This window comes from Phascolarctos cinereus, unplaced genomic scaffold (genome assembly GCF_003287225.1).
Source record: "Phascolarctos cinereus isolate Bilbo 61053 unplaced genomic scaffold, phaCin_HiC Scaffold_3;HRSCAF=262, whole genome shotgun sequence".
Lineage (NCBI taxonomy): Eukaryota > Metazoa > Chordata > Mammalia > Diprotodontia > Phascolarctidae > Phascolarctos > Phascolarctos cinereus.
This window is the reverse complement of record NW_027555736.1, coordinates 194,342,683-194,359,900: the sequence shown is the minus strand read 5'-3', so window position 1 is coordinate 194,359,900 and position 17,218 is coordinate 194,342,683. Positions and strand designations below refer to the sequence as shown.

Genomic DNA, 17,218 nt, shown 5'->3' with positions numbered 1-17,218 from the left:
AGTCAAAAAAATGTATTGCTTAAGTAAAATAAATTAAAAATTTTTTTTTCCTATTAACCCTCTGTTATTATGTTTTTGATAGACAACAAAATCTCCCTTTATATCTTAGCTTTAGCTATATAGATCTGACAAAGACGAAAGATATATAAGAAGCTATTAAAAATTCACAAAGTTAATTCCCAGTCCACAGTGGCTAAATGATCAAAAAATATGAACAGATAATTTTTCAGAAGACAAAACACAAATTTAACTGCATGTAAAAATCATATATACTTACAAAAGCCTGGAAACAATCTACATGTCTAAGAATAGGAGCAATGATTTAATAAATTGTAGTAGATCAAAGTAATGGAATAGTATAATGCCATTAATACTAAAAAGTCTAAGGAACATGAAAAAAATGCAAAAAGAAAAAAAGCAGAACTGTAAAAACAGAGAACACAGTAATAATGACCATATAAGAAGGAAAACGACTAAGAATAAAAGGACAAAGAACACCAATGGAGACCTAGTAGGAATAAGTATATTTTTTAATAATTTTAGGTACTAAGCAACTAGTTTAACTAGTTCAAGTTAACTAGTTGACCTGATGTTTAAATTTTACATAAATGATTTAATAAAAATTAATTCTATATGATTTTTACTTCAGAAGACACTGTTATGGTAACTCATTTGCTAAGTGTGAACTACATATATTTTAGATTATTTGCAATCTTTTTCTAATACTAGGCTCATTTCCTTTTCTACCATATGTGTTCCTGTGGCAACCTTCCTTGAAAATGGTATGAAAATTAACACTGAGCAAAACTTCACTACAAAGGTAAATGTGTTATATTACAATAACAATTAAAAAACCAAACATCATTGTTTTTGAAGTTATCTACTGTTTGAAGTTAACTGCCACTGCTCACTTCTATTTGCACAGATAATTAAGCAAAATGTATACTGTAGTAATTTATTGCTTTTAAATGGCACCACAAAGAGTTAAACAAGATCACACATCTGATGTGCATGGAACAATTCACTAATATTCCAGAACATTAAAAAAGCCCAAGACTAATATGGCACAGATAAAGTGCTAAAATTACTCCTTTTGTTGTTTTTAACCAAAGAATTTTCAGATGGATTGAGTAACTGTCTCAGAATCAAAAGCAAAAAGTCTCAGAATTAAACTGACTGAAAAAAATTATTACAAGAGGATTATATGCATTTTACCTGTTCCTTGTTTAGACATCACAGCTCTGGCCAACACTGTGCCTAAAAGCTTTGACACTGCTATTCGTACATCATAATTGGAACCTTCAAATGACTTAAAACACAATGTTGCAACACTGTCCATGTCCGTACTCCACATAAAGGTAGCCTCATTCTGAAGTTCAAGGAGACACTATACAGGAAAGAGGAAAACAAACAAATGAAGAAGCAACATATAATTATTTGTGAAATAAATAATGCAAAAACTTTTAAGATCTAGCAAAACCTTTTATGTCAAAACATTTAAATAGTGACTGCAAGGGCAATATTTTAGTATTTAACAGACATCAAAAAGACTAATATAAAGTGATGTCCCTAGAGTAAAAAAAAAAAACTACTCATGACTCAGTAAGGTATCAAAAAGTTCTTCAGAATCAATCTTGTTGGTAATGAATAATTATAAGTAACACAGGTTTATTTTACTTCCTAAATATTTTAAACATAGTTAGGAAGTCACAGGTTTTAAAATGTGTTTTAAAATAATAGCCTTGATTTCTACTTTACTCACTAATGTCACAGAACAATTCTCTAATATGTTCAAGTAGCTAAAAAGATGAGGGAAGCGGGAGGTGCATTATTCTGTAGTTACATCAAAAAAAATTATGTTAAAAATATTAGGTTTTCAGACTCTACCTTTGCAGCAGCACAGCGAACTGCCATAGACCTATCTGTCAAACATGACCTTGCAGCTTTATAAATATCTCTGTGACAAGGGGCAGCAGCAGCTCCAAGTCCATTCAAGATATTTTGCAAACTCAGCATAATCTCATAGCGACCTTGAGACTATGAAAAAGGAGGGAAAAGGAACAATTTTTCAGTGATAAACAAAAAACAGTGATAGTTTGTTATATGTAAGACTTGGCTATAAAAAAATTTAAAAGAAAAAGACTTGGTTATGAGGAGACAAGCTACATATAAAATAATAATATTACTTTGGTATTTGCTAAGAACGGGAAACTAGGTGGTATGGTGAATACAGTGCCAGGCCTGGAGTTAGGAAGACTCATCTTCCTGAGTTCAAATCTGGCCTCAGGTACTACTAGTTATGGGACCCTGGAAAAGTCACTTAACCCTGTTTGCTTCAGTTTTCTCATCTGTAGAATGAACTGGAGAAGGAAATGGCAAACTACTCCAGTACCTTTGTCAAGAAAACCCCAAATGGAGTCATGAAGAGTCAGACATGACTGAAAATGACTTAACAACCAAAAAAATAAGAACTAAGAGATGTTTTCAACAGAATTTTTAAAAAATTAAGTGACATGAGGCAGTTGGGGGGGCACAGTAGATTGAACACCGGCCCTGGAGTCAAGAGGAGTCAAATCTGGCCTTAGACACTTACAAGACGTATGACTTTGGGTAAGTCACTTAATCCTGACTGCCTCCAAAACAAAACAAAATCCTTTAAATTAAATTTTTAAAAAGTTACAAAATAGATGAAAAGTCTTTCTTTTTTAGAAACCACATTAAATATTCCAAATATTCTGATAACTTCTATACCATAAAAAGTCAAAATAGGCCTACTACTACTGTCTTAAGAGACAGTGGATAACCAAAAAAAAAAAAAAAGGAATGGAAAATTGCCCTAATATCTCTTCCATCTCTTCAAATGTCAGAGGAATTTGTAGCTGATCCTAGAGGTAAGGAGGCACATGTACAGATGCATACATACACATCCTACCTACATACTATAAATACCTATTCATGTACTTCATTATTTTTAGAATGTATAATATGGTCAATATATGTCTATTTTCCACCAATGCAGAATACAACTTCTTGGTAACTCAGCTAGTGGGCTTCAAGAGGATCTTTAACTAAAAATTTCATCAACCAAAATGATGGCGCTCTGAACTTAATTCTTGGACAGCAACAGTCTCTCATCAGATTCCTGCTTGAAATCTTTCCACTTTGATACATCCTATTAAGAGTTCGTGCTCTATTGGCACAGCCTTAGAACGTTATTGAAATACATATTGAAATACATATTCATATACCTACTATATGCTGTGTATATATGTAGATGACATATTCAAACATATATGTAACAACACTTATACAGATCTGTTATAACAAAGTTTTATAGACTTTAAATACTCACGAAGCTTCTTACCTCTGCACTCTTCATAGCTTTAAGTATGTTCCCCACTGTATCTATAAAGGTGTTACCCAATAGTCTCCCCAACTTCTTGTATAAAGAGCCCAGACATACCACAGCAGCACTGAAATAAAATAAAAATCAGATTCAAGAAATGATTACAAACATAGAAGGAAAACTCTTACAACAAAGAGCTGACTAATTTGTCTTTTTTTAAGAGAAAAAAATGGGTTGCAATTCTTGGTCGAAATGAATTGCTATTTGATTTTGCTATGAAATCCCTTGTTAAATTGTAGCATCTGATACTTAAATAGCAACAACGAATTAAACGTTCAAAGACTAGGATCAGAATGAGTCACAATTTTGGAGCTAAAAGGACCCATCAATATTACCTAGTTCAATATTCTCATTTCACAAATGAAGAGATCTATGATTTTTAAAAAGTATCCAACCAATTTTCAGTTACTACAAATTTCAGTTCTATGAACTCAGGTCTCTATGGTCCCTTTCCTGTGGTATCATTATATAGCAGGAAAAGCAATAGACAACAGTCAGGAGTCCAGAGCTTTAATGCTAGCTCTGATACTCCCTAATTATATGATCTTGGGCAAGTCATGCTGTCTTTGAGCCTCAGTTTATTCATCTATAATACAAGGGGATTGGGACAGATTGTCTCAAAATTATCTTCTAGCTCTAAAAATTACAAAAGCATATGTTTAATTATATAAAATAACTTTCTAGTACACTTCCTTTCTTAAGCAGTCAATCAAAACTGGCCTTTGATGTAAACTAAAGGAAAAATAAGAAGTTGATGAGAACTCCATGTTATTCGTAAAATCTGAGTTTCCTGAGCAAAGATTCTGTAATAAACTCTATATTCTCTTGATAACTACAATAGCAAACAATTTAAAATGATTCTTCCACTTAAATAACTGCTATTTGCTCTGGCTGGGGGAAGAAGGGCAGGAATCAGTGGAGTGGTTAACTGTTCATTTTTAGAAACCTTTAAAGTAGCGGGTTTTTTTAGCCAATAGGATGTAATTTGTTGAAACCAAGAAAATAATTTACTAAATGTAAAACAGTTACTGTCCTTCCAAAATGTGAGCAACTTACCCAAACTGCTCCTTCCCCAATAAATCAGCTAAGTATTTTAAATGCCATACAGATTCACCAAATACAGACTTCACATCATTCAAATGTTAGACACAATATAAGAAAACAGCTTATTTTCTGAACTTTCAAATAAAGCCAATGAAATATTTAAGCAACTATTTTTTTAAAAGGGAGATGTAAATTTGAATTTGCATTTAGTTTTTAATTTATTCTTCAATCAAACAAATTTAGGCATTTCACAAAGCATTACACACACTATTAGTCTGTTTTATGTTGTTTAATATTCAACTTACAGTTTTGTGGGAAGATAACTTGGAGAATCATCTTTGCTACGAATGAGTTCATTACATTTATCAATTGTTTGATAAACAGAAAATGTATCTCCAATACTATAAAGAATAGCTAGGTTCTCAGCAAGAAGTTTTCGGGTAGGTGGCCCTGGAGAGCTATTTAATAGAGATACAAGCTGTTCAATAATTCTCTTCTGTTTCTCCCTTATGTCAGCCTAGAAATGAATTTAACAAAAAAAAAATTCAATGTCAACATAACAGCATGTAAACTTCTCATATTTTTCTTAACTCAGTATCTTTAACTCAACATTTTTATAAATTTAAATATATATTAAAAAGCCAAATTATTCTGCTTATGAAACAAAATAATTTTGTTATTGCCCATATTCTTTTTTAATAGTATTTTATTTTTTCCAATTACCTGTAAAGATAATTTTCAACATTCATTTTTGTTAAGAGTTGTAAGATTTTGAGTTCTATTTCTCCATTTCTCCCTCCCTCCCTTCATTCCTTCTCCCTCCCTCCCTCCATTCCTTCTCCCTCCCCAAGAGAGTAAGCTAAATATGATACGGGTTATACAAGTATAGTCATGTTAAACATATTTCTACATTATTAATGTTGTGAAAGAAGAATCAGAGCAAAAAGAAGAAACCACAAAAAACAAAAAAAAGTGAAAATATGGTTCAATCTGCATTTAGATTTCATAGTTCTTCCTCTGGATATGGACAGCATTTTCCATCATGAGTCTTGGAACTGTCTTGGATAGCTGATCATTTCACAATGTTGCTGCTACTGTATACAATGTTCTCCTGGTTTTGCTCATTTCACTCACTTTATGTGTTTCCAGGTTTTTCTGAAGTCTGCTTGCTCATCATTTCTTACAGCACAATAATATTATATTACGTTCATATACCACAACTCCATGGTTGGGCATCCCCTCAATTTTTAAATCTTTTCCACCACAAAAAGAGCTGCTATAAATATTTTTGTACATGTGGATCTTTTTCTCTTTTTTATGATCTCTTTGTGATACAGACCTAGTGATGATATTGCTAGATCAAAAGATATGCCCAGTTTTATAGCCCTTTGGGCACAGTTTCAAATTGCTCTCCAGAACTGTTGGATTAGTTCACAACTCCACCAAAAATTATGCCGTACTCCTCAGAAATTCTCTCCCCAAACCCTCATTTATACCCATAAGCATCTTCTGATACATTGGCTAATGACCACTCTTTGTGACCTGTTAATACATTGGCTAAGGAGTCCACTTTTGCTAAACAAGTCATTTTAAAGTTTGAGATGTAACATTCTTACTAGACTAATTTATCTACTACGAAGTCTATGCCTATTTTTTTCTTCCTCTGTTTGTACTTGTGATATCAAAAATACCATAAGTAGGAAAGGCCTTGTATAGTTGCCTAGAGTATAACTTCAAGAACACCAAGAAGGTCCTGCTATTGAAAGGAAGTTCACTACTTGCTAAATGGAAGCTTGAAATTCTACAATTATATATTTATTCCCTTGGTTTAAGGCATTTTATCTCTGGTGAAAATGTAGTAGTTACAAAAGCTGAAGTCTTGAAAATCACTTATACTTTAATGTGAATTAACTTATTAGGTACTTTCTAAGAAAATAATTTGTTACAGAGATTGGAGAGAAAAAATAGGGGGCAAAGGAGACAGTATCAAGGGATAAAAGGACGAAAAAGAGGGAGACTGAGGCATAAGACTATTTCTACCTGTTGTAGACTCTGAATAAGGCAGAAAACAGCCTTCAGCAATCAGTCTGACTTCCTAACCACCTATTTTAGGAAATAATTTTCAGTTATTTAGAGTCAGTTCAGTTTACATCTTTTGCAATACTTTCTGTAATCTTATTCCTCTTATGTTCTTTTGTGCTAAATACAGAAAAGCAGAGATTCTACATAGACCTTGATGTAATAAAGAGAGGCACTTGAGGCACAAAGCTGTGAAATGGTCCAACATTCTGGAAAGTAATTTGGATATATGCAAAAAGTCACTAAATTGTGACTGAGAAATACCATAACTAGGTACACACGCCAAAGAGATCAAAGAGAGGAAAGATGGGAAAAAAAGAAAGGACCTATATATACAAAAATATTTATAGCAGTACTTTTTATTGTGGCATAAAACTAGAAACTAAGGGAGTACTTAACTGGGAAAGAGATAAACAAACTGGTAAATCAATGTAATGAAATACTACTTTGCCATACATAAGTATAAGAGACACAAGAAGCTTGGAAAGACTTGTATGTACTTATGAAGAATGCAGTGACTAGAACCAGAGAACAATTTATACAATGACAACAATATAAAGGAAAACACTGGTCAGACTTAAGAACTCTGATCTGAACATCTCAGTGATGCAATGACCAATCATGACTCTGTAAGAATGATCATGATTCCCATTTTTTGACAGAGAAGTAATGGACTAGAGATGAAGAATATAAAATAAAAGACATATTTTTAGACAAGGCCAATGTGAGAATTTGTTTGGTGTGACTATACTTATTTATTACAAGGGAGGGCTTTGTTTTGGTAGGTGGGGAGTAGTAGGTACTGTTAGTAATACCAAAAAAGGAAGAAAAGAAAAGAAAATCAATAAAGCACTAAAAAATTAAACAGAAGAATGAAGGAAGATCAGAACAGACTAGCAGGAAGTGAAGGGGAGGGGGGACTGAGGAAAGGAATAAGTATCAATATAGTAGTCAGTAGGTGTTAGGGGTTGTGCTAAGCACTTGACAAATAAGATCTCATTTGATCCTCACAATAATCCTGCAAAGTAAGTGCTGTTATAATTCCCATTTTTCAACTGAAGAAACGAATTCAAATAGGATAAGGGACTTGCCCAAGGTTACACAGCTAGGGAGTCTGAGGCTGGATTTGAACTTAGATCTTCCCAACTCCAGCCCCAGAGCTCTAGCTCTTTCACCTAGCTGCCTCTACTAAAAGAAACCAAAATGTTAAAATCTATCCCACAAACACCCAAGCTATATGTGATGAGATTCAGTTTCAAATGCAGTCTTTCTTATGTTCTCCTTTTTAAAGGAAAATGTTCAGGTCTGTCAAACTGATAATAAAAAAAAGGGAAATAAAAAAAAACTACAGACCAATATTATTAATGAACACAACATTAAAAATAGTAATACCTGCAAATAATATACAGCAGTATATCAAAAAAGATTTCTACTGTGACCAGGCAGGATTTATGAATGGAATGCAATAGGATGGGTTTAATATTAGGAAAAACTATTAATATAAGTCTTTCTGACAAGAAAAAAAAATAAAGAAGACACAATTATATTATTTCATGCAGAGAAAGTCCTTGATAAAATGTAAAACTCTTGCTTAAATGCTAAAAAAATCAACTATTTCCTTAATTTTACATACCCTGTTGGTTGCTAGTAAAAGCTTCTCTAAAAACTTCAGCCATTCAAAAACAAACTCTGCCTTCTGAACTTCTCCAAGTTGATTATATGCTTCTTCATTCAGCAATAAGCTGTGAGCCAGTTCCATTCCTTGCAATTACTTTGTCTTTATAAACCACAGTTGAAAACTTGAAGAGTGATAGCCAGGATTCTTCGCATTAAAATTCAATTAGTAGACTTAAATGCAAGAATCTGTAGTAAAAGAAAATAATACATTTAAGAGGGGAGGGAAAAAAGCATAACTTAGATTTTCTGTGAATACTGAACATTTTCAAGAGGGCAGAAAGAGTTTAATGTACATAGCTTTTAAAGTGGATACCCAAATTTGTAAAAATCACAAATAATTTAATTTGTGATCAATAAACATTTATTAAGTGCCTACTGTGTACCAGGCACTCTGTTAACTGCTGAAGATACAGAGGCAAAAGACAGTGTCTATCTTCAAGAAGCTCAAAATATAATAGCAGGAGACACTATATATATATATATATATATATATATATATATATATATATATATATTATATAATATATATATATATATATATATATATATATATACACACACACATATACACACATACATATATACAAGTTATATATATATATATATATATATATTATATATATGAAAAATAGGAGATAATTAACTGAGAGAAGGCACAGCAATTAAGAGGGGTTGGGAAAGGCTTCCTGTGGAAGATGGCATACAATTTAAACAAAAAGGAGGAAAGGGAAGCCAGTAGATAGAGATGAGGAGGGACAGCATAACTTTGAAATATATAGATAATAACAACAGTAATAATAATTTACTTCCACAGCTCTTAGGTTTAGAAAGCACTTCTTATGACAACCTTATTTCCATTTCATAGATAAGGAAATTAAGGTAGCGTAAGAGGTAAAAAGATATGGTCATTCAGCTGGTATATATCAGAATCATAATTAGAATCTAGGTCTTCTTATGTCAAGTCTACTGCTTTTTCCACCACTCTGACGCCTCACAGAGACATCATCAATATAAAAATTCTGGCATCATATAAACAGAGTTAACCAGAGCACCTTTTCAGTATAAGAAGCTCCCCATTGAACAAATTATCAAATTACCAACACAACTTCGCAAATTCTCTGTAACTTAAAGTCTTAGAGTTGCCTAGCACTGAGAGGTTAAGTGATGTGCCCAGAGTCACAAACAGTATATATCAGAGGCAAGACTTAAACCCAGTCTTCTTGGTTTTGATTACACTATACTACCTTTAAATAAATGAAAGATGGAGAAAATGTAATATCCCACTGTGCTTACTGTTTGTTAATTTCTAAAAAGCATTTGATTTGGTAGAAAAAAATTCTGCCTTACAGGCTATTTTGTAGTAAGCTGTCTTTCATCAATACATAAAGATCATTCAGGATTCCTTGGAAGATATAACAACTGGAATAACCTTGTTCAATGACTTATGCTTTACTTGATGTTTATTTTCAGAAAAAGAGGGAAATACATGCTTGCCAACGGTATTAACCATTGCAATAGAGCAAATACAGAGCAGAGTACAGATTAATGAGTGATTCTCTATAAACAGGAAGGTCCTCCAAAAGCTCAGCAACAGAGACACTGTGTTGATTGTATCAATCCCCAAGATAATGCACGGTCTCTTGAAAGAAATCTGTAATAATTCAAGGTTTAGTCTTTCCATCTACACAGAAAAGACCAAGTGGATGAAGAATGCCTATTGCCCAAATTTCAACATGCATGGAGGGTCACCCTATAAAGTTTGTCTCACAGTATGTATATCTGGAACAGACAATACAATACCCCAAGACAATTAGCTGGGCTAAGAGTTGAAAAGGAAGAGGAAAACTGAGTTGCTTCGGGGAAATTGTAAAGCTCATTTACTAATCCCAAGCTTCCTTGAAAGCAAAAGCCAATCTTTTCAATGGTTAACAATTTACTGGTATCGCTACATAGCAACAAAATATTGAACAACATTGCCTTTGAAGAACTAAAAGTACTGCAGAGAGGGCAATGGAGAAGTTCCTGATGGATGTAATCAATGACAAACTCCATAATAAAACAAGTTCCACAAGACAGGCAAGCATAGGTATGTTGCAATCTGTATCATTACGAGGAATTCTCAAATTGATGAGATTACAAATTCATTTGAGTATTTGAGAACATCTCTACAACTTCACCATGATAAGATGATCCTGAGTTCTCAAAGGCCAAGTCAGTGAAGCACAAACCTGGACAGGTCCCACACCAAGCTGACTATAGTCCTAAACATAGAATGAATTTCTTTTTGAAGACTAATCTAGCTAATCCAGAAAGGCTCATCACTAGCAGGCTAGCCATTTGGATGATGAATTCTTTGACTATGGCAAACAATGAAATAAGGAAAAATACAAAATGGCCCTCAGTTCTGTATAATGTCTTTCTCCTTCAGTGGTGGAGTTGTTGAAAACAGGGCAAAGATGCTAAGAATCACAGAGATTTTAGACTACCTATAAACATTAATTTAGCTGTTGGTACTCTAAATATGAGATCCTTCCCCACTGCCCAACCCATGAAGATACTACTGAAAGAATTAAGTCAGAGGAAAGAAGGAAGATGCTGTTAAATCAAAGGATGACTCATGCTCTAGGAAAAATAAAGGTACTGATAGAATTGGCTTCACTGTAGTACCCCCAAAGACAATAAGAAACATTAATTTCAAGGGACATTTGGTGATCTCACACTGAAGCATTTATAAGAAGTATTTGCAAAATGTCCACCATAAAAACAGCTGCATAGTTTATAAACCAACATCTGTTGCAGAAGATGAAACAGAAAAACATAATAAGAAGGTGACAAGACCTTTCAAAATTAAAGAAAACGAGACTCTGACACTTAGTAATTTCCTTTCAAAGATGGAAAGGTGAGGATAGCCAAAAATATATTGGGAAATATGGCTCAGAAACAAGGAAGAGAGGTCAAAGGCTTTTACATTACAGAGAAGCCTTGTGCTCATATGTTATGATATAGTAAGCACCAAAGAATATTACAAAAATGAAATTTATTATATTTTAAACAGGAAACAATCCATTCAGTAATTCCTGAATTACTGTGTATTGAAGTGAAGATCAAAATTAGTATAAAGTGTGGGTAGTCCTTTCCCTCTGTCTACAATGTACATGGAAACACTTTTTATTTTATATTTGTTAAGTTCAGAATAAAAAATATGGTTATGGTAATAATTGACATCTATACAAATATTTCAAGTTTACAAAGCATTTTACATACATTATTACAGATATATTACTATCTATATTACTACAAATGAAGAAACTGAGACTCAGAGAGGGAAAGTAACTTCTCCAAGGTCACAGAGCTAACAGGTGTCAGAAGTAGGATTTACTCCCAGGTCTTCCTCACTCCCAAGTCCAGCATTTGCTGACCTGAGGGCATGCACAGTGCAAAGTGCACACACTTTGTGTTCAGAACACAGGCTCGGATTTTAATGGTTGCAATCCACAGTTTAAGAAGCGCTGCACTATAGCACATGGTCTCCCTGACATAGCAGATAGAGAACTGGCCTGGGAGGCAGATTATATGGTCTGGTCTTTGCTGTACTACAGCACAGAGTATATTTTCAAGATTTCACTGGTGCATCAGTTTCCTCATCTGTAAAATAAGGGGGCTGGACTAAGGCATCAAGAAGATCCCTTCTATCTATAAATCCCATATTTAACTCCAGTATATTCGGTGGCCATAAAAATTACATCTACAATGACACTACCTCATAAAGAAGCCCTTGACATTTTTGGAAGGATCTAAAATGCTTTACTAGATTGAGATAAACTCTTAGTTTCCACTAATTTCTAACCCTTGGTCCTATTTCTGATGTCTGGAGCCATCTCCTGCATTAAAGTCAATGGGGAAGAGGACTCCTATCTCCTACTGCACAGTTCCCTGCTTAATCCTCAACCTTCAGAGGGAAGAGGAATAGTGAAATGAGGCCTGCCATCTGACCATACCTTTCATCTAGTGCCTCATTTTTCTCCAGTCCAATCTCCATACTCCTCTGAAAGAAGTGACACTTTCCACTAAATGATGAATGTTCTCTTTTTAATTTTTTGTGATTTTTTTCATATAACTATAGTTTTAATTTCTTTTTTTACATTCTTTTTCTTTATTTTTAGTTTTCAACATTCACTTCCACAAGATTTTTAGTTCCCAATTTTCTCCCCATCTTATCCCTCTCCCCACCCCAAGATGGCATGCATTCTGTATACCCCTTCCCCTAATCTGCCCTCCCTTCTCTTATGCCCTTCCCCTTCTATTTTTCCTGTAGGGCAGGACAGATTTCTATACCCTGTATTTCTTATTTCCTGTATTCTTATTCCTGTATTTCTTATTTCCCAGTTGCATATGAAAACAATTTTTTTTCACATACGTTTTAAAAATTTGGTTCCAAATTTTCTCCCTTCCTCCCTCCCCACCCACCCTCATTGAAAAAGCAAGCAATTGGATACAGGTTACATATGTGTAGTCACGCAAAACACTTCCATAGCAGTCATGTTGTGAAAAACTAAGTATATTTCCCTTCATCCTACGCTGCTCTCCATTTATTCTATTCTCTTTTGACCCTGTCCCTTCCTCATAAGTGTTTGCTTTTGGTCACCCCCTCCCCCAATCTGCCCTCCCCTGCTCTATCACCCCCTGCTCTCTTGTCCCTTTCCCCCCCTATTCTCCTGTAGGGCAAGATGGATTTCCATACCCAATTGAGCATGTATGTTATTCCCTCCTTAAGCCAAATCCGATGAGAATAAGATTCACTCATTCCCTCTTACCTTCCCCCATTTCCCATCCACTGTAAAAGCCTTTTCTTGTCTGTTTTATGTGAGATTATTTACCCCATATTACCCCTCCCTTTCTCCTTCTCCCAGTATAATTCTCTCTCACCCTTTAATTTTATTCTCCAGATATCACTCCTTCAAATGATGAACATTCTCACACCCTATACATTCCAGAGATCCTGAACCTCAGTAAGTCATCATCCAAACCCCATTCCCTATCCCCCACTACTCAGTTCCTTATTCCCATCTCCCCCAATTCTAACCTGAAAGTTCTAACCAAATACCACTCTCCCTTTCTACTGTGACCTCTGAAATGCCTGGTCCATAAGCAGCAAACTTATCTTCATCCAAAATATATTATTCTCCCATCCTCTAGCTATTACTGAAACCTGGTCCCTTTTCACTGGCTACCCTTTCCAGTACTGACTGCACTCATTCTTCTAGGCTCAATGGTCAAGACAGAGGAGCTGGAATAATCCTTCCCATTGCTGGTTCCAGTTTCTCCCTTTACCTCCATCACTTGGTAACCTCTTCTCCTCTGAGATTCATACAATTCATATCTACAACCCAATCAAAATCTTGGTAGCTGTTGTCTACAGACTGCCAGGACATTTCATTTCCTTCCTCAATGTATTCGGTACCTGGTTGCTTTCTCTCCTTCCCAACTCTTACCCTCATATTTGGGAGCTTCAATATACATATTGATTCTCTTTCAAACATGCTAACCATTCAGTTCAACTTATTTCACATCCCTTCTACTCCACTTCAGGTCAGCCACACACAAAGATGGTTATACTCTTGATCTTGTCATCACCTACAAATGCACCATACCTCCGTTCAAGAATTCCCAAACTCCTTAATTTGACATAATCTAATGACTTTCTACCTCTCCCTCTGTGTTCCCCCATAAAACTCTGCTGTTCATTTATGCCCTTCAAACTCTTAACCCCTTAGTTTTCTCCCAGACCATCATCACCCCTATATTAGCCACTTTCTCTTTTTTTCCTCATTTTGACTCTCTTGGTGAACTAGTTCAGTGTTACATTGTTCTCCTCTCAAGTTCCTGGACTGCTTATCATATTTATGATTGTGCACTCTCAAGCCTCAACCTTGGACCACATCTACCACCTTCATTCCTACATATGCACTGCTTGAACAAAGGTGAAGAAAATAACAACTGTTTTGACTGGATCCACTACAAATTTATCTTGCACAACTTCAAAAAGGCCCTCATTGCTGCTAGGCAATCCTTCTATAGTTGCCTTATCAACTTTCTATCCCACTCTCTATAGCAGCTCTTTCATACTTTTCATCCCTCCTCAAACCTCCCATGGCTTCCCCTTCTCTGACCCTCTCCTTTCACAACTTTGCCTCATATTTTACCGCCCCCCCCCAAAAAAGAGGCCATTCATTATGAGCTCCTTCTTCCTCCCTCTTCCTCATTTCTTATTACTCAGATGCCTTCTGCAACTATCCCCTCCTTCACCCTGTCTTACATGATGAAGCCTTACTCCTTACCAAGACTAATTATTTGTTTAAACAATCTCATTTCATCCCATCTCCTCCAACAGACTGCCTCTTCTGTCATCCCCACTCTTATTTAATTTTTCCATGTTTGCTGGTTCTTTCCCTAATGCCAACAAACATGCCCAAGTTTCCCCTACCCTCAAAAAAACCCTCACTTGTTCTTTCCATCCCTGCTTACTGTACTCCTAAAATCTCTTCTGCCCTTACAAAGGCCATCTACAATAGGTATCTCCACTTTTTCTACTCCTCTCATTTTCTTCTTAACTCCTTACAATCTGGCTTCCAACTTCATCATTCTACTAAAACTGCTCTTTCCAAAGTTACCAAATGATCTCCTAATTGCCAAATTCAATGGTCTTTTCTCAATTCTCATTCTCTTCTACCTCTCTGCAGTCTCTGACCCTGTTGATCACCCTCTTCTCTTTGTCTTTTCTCTAAGTTTTTAGGATACCATTGTCTTCTGGTTCTCAGTCTCTTTGGCTAAATCCATCCAGGTCTTCTAATCACAGGAATCCCACAGGGTTCTATCCTGCACCTTTTTCTCTTCTTTCTCTATACTACTTCACTTGGTAATCTCAACAGCTTATGTGGTTTAATTATCATCTCTATGTTGATGATTCTCAAATCTACTTGGTGGATTTGCCTGTTTCAAGCTTCTCTTCACTCCAGTCCATCCTCCATTTAACCACCAGAATAATTTTCCTAAAGCACAAGTCCAACTATGTTATCCCCCAATATAATAACCAGTGGCTCCCTACCATCTCTAGGATTAAATAAAAAATCCTCTACTTGGCTTTTTTTTTTAGGCAATCGGGGTTAAGTGACTTGCCCAGGATCACACAGCTAGTAAGTGTCAAGTGTTTGGTCTGAGGCCAGATTTGAACTCAGGTCCTCCTGACTTCAGGGCCAGTGCTCTCTATTCAGCTTTTGAAGAACTTTAATAACCTAGCCCTCTCCTACCTTTCCAGTCTTCCTATACCTTACTCCCTGCCATATATTCTTTCATCCAGTGACACCTGCCTCCTTGCTGCTCCACAAACAAGACATTCTCTCTGGCTGTCCTCCATGCCTGGAATGCTCTCCCTCCTCATCTCTGTCCCCAGCTTCCTTTAAGTTCTAACTAAAATCCCATCTTCTACAGGAAGTCTTTTGCAACCCAATCCCTTTTAATTCTAGTGCTTTGCCTCTGTTAATTATTTTCTAGTTATCCTGTGTATTCCTTGTTTGTTTGCTGTCTCCTTCCATTAGACTTTGAGGTCTCTGAAGGCAGGGCATCTTTTGCTTCTTTTCTCTGTGCCTGGTACAGAGCAGATGTTTAATAAATGCATGTTGACTGACTTACAACTTCCTTGTTTTCCTCTGGATGCATTATGGCATAGCAAAACGTGATACCTAGAACCAAAGTATTCCCTGACATAGTCTTACCAACACAGAGCAGACAGGGACCATTAAGTCCCTTGTCACTATACTTCTATTAATATAGTATAAGATACATCAACAACACTGGCACCTACATCAAACTGTTGACTCATACCAGGCTCATGTTCAAATAAAACACCCAAGTCCTTTTCTTGCTGAAAATGAAGTATCCCTGATACTTGTGCATTGATTTTTTTTTTACATTTATCCCTATTAGATTTAAGTTTGTTAGATTTGGCCCATCTTACAACCTGTCAAGATCTTTTAAAATCCTAAGTCTTATCTAATATGTTAGCTATTTCTCTGAGCTTTGTGTTGTGCAGAAATCTGCTAAACATGCTTTCTATGTCTTTACCTAAGACATTAATAACATAGAGTACAGGCCCAAAAACAGAGCCTCTCTGGTATTCACTAGAGACCTTCCTTCCATATTTATATCAATCCATTAATCAATGCTCTTTGAGTATTTTCAACCAGATAGAAATTCACCTAATTGTACTATCATACAATTCACATTTCTCCACATTGTCAACAAGGGAAACACAAAAGACTTCTACTATACACTATACATACAGCTCCACATATCTGTAGATAGGGAATTCATTCTACTACTATAGTTTTGCAGTTATGAGATAGATATGCTTTGGGGGTTATCCTCAAAATCTAACTATCAATTGTAAAATTATTTCCAGGGGGAAAAGGTGTTCCAAGTTTCAAACAATCATTTTAAAAAAGAACTCTGGAACACAACCCAATCACAAGCTATGGATTGCCTGTCCTTATTCCAAATGTGCTGCTATAACTAAAAACATTTTTGAAACTGCTTTCAAAGCCTGTATCACATTCTGTTGCTTATCCATAATAGTGTCAAATCTTTCTCCTTTGAGGTTGGCTTTGACATTCAGAAATAGTCTGAAGTAATATGGAGCCAAATATAGTAAATAATGTACCTTATTAAGCTTAATCATACCATTTTGGGATCAAAAACTACTTTACAGAAAGTGTACTGTGAGCTGAGACATTGTTTTTAGTTAAAATCCAATTACCCTACAATAGTTAATTCCTCTCTTTTTTTGCAATAAATTTCTCATATGTCTATGTAACAAACTTGACTGACTTTCTGAAAGTCCATCCAAACAAATATACTGCTGTCAAAGTAAAGACTCAACACTTATGATTTTGGTATGCTTACTTTCTTTGGTCTTCAGAATGTTGATGTTTTCTATGCAAACTTTGAGGCTTTGTT

At 35.2% G+C, this 17,218-nt stretch overlaps 1 protein-coding gene across 5 annotated transcripts in view; it reads right to left on the bottom strand.

Moving 5' to 3' along the window:
• HEATR5A (HEAT repeat containing 5A) overlaps positions 1-17,218 on the bottom strand; it is a 154,883-nt gene that overhangs the window by 124,787 nt on the left and 12,878 nt on the right. For all 5 annotated transcript variants that reach the window (XR_013485420.1, XM_078151399.1, XM_021004277.2 and 2 more), the window contains exons 2-6: positions 8,163-8,392; positions 4,756-4,967; positions 3,365-3,473; positions 1,888-2,037; positions 1,216-1,387 (exon numbers count right to left, since the gene is read on the bottom strand). Coding sequence is in view for 4 of the 5 variants with exons in the window: in XM_078151399.1 (XP_078007525.1) it covers positions 1,216-1,387; positions 1,888-2,037; positions 3,365-3,473; positions 4,756-4,967; positions 8,163-8,288 (769 nt within the window). In the remaining variant the exon portion in view is untranslated. The remainder of the gene's footprint in view (positions 1-1,215; positions 1,388-1,887; positions 2,038-3,364; positions 3,474-4,755; positions 4,968-8,162; positions 8,393-17,218) is intronic.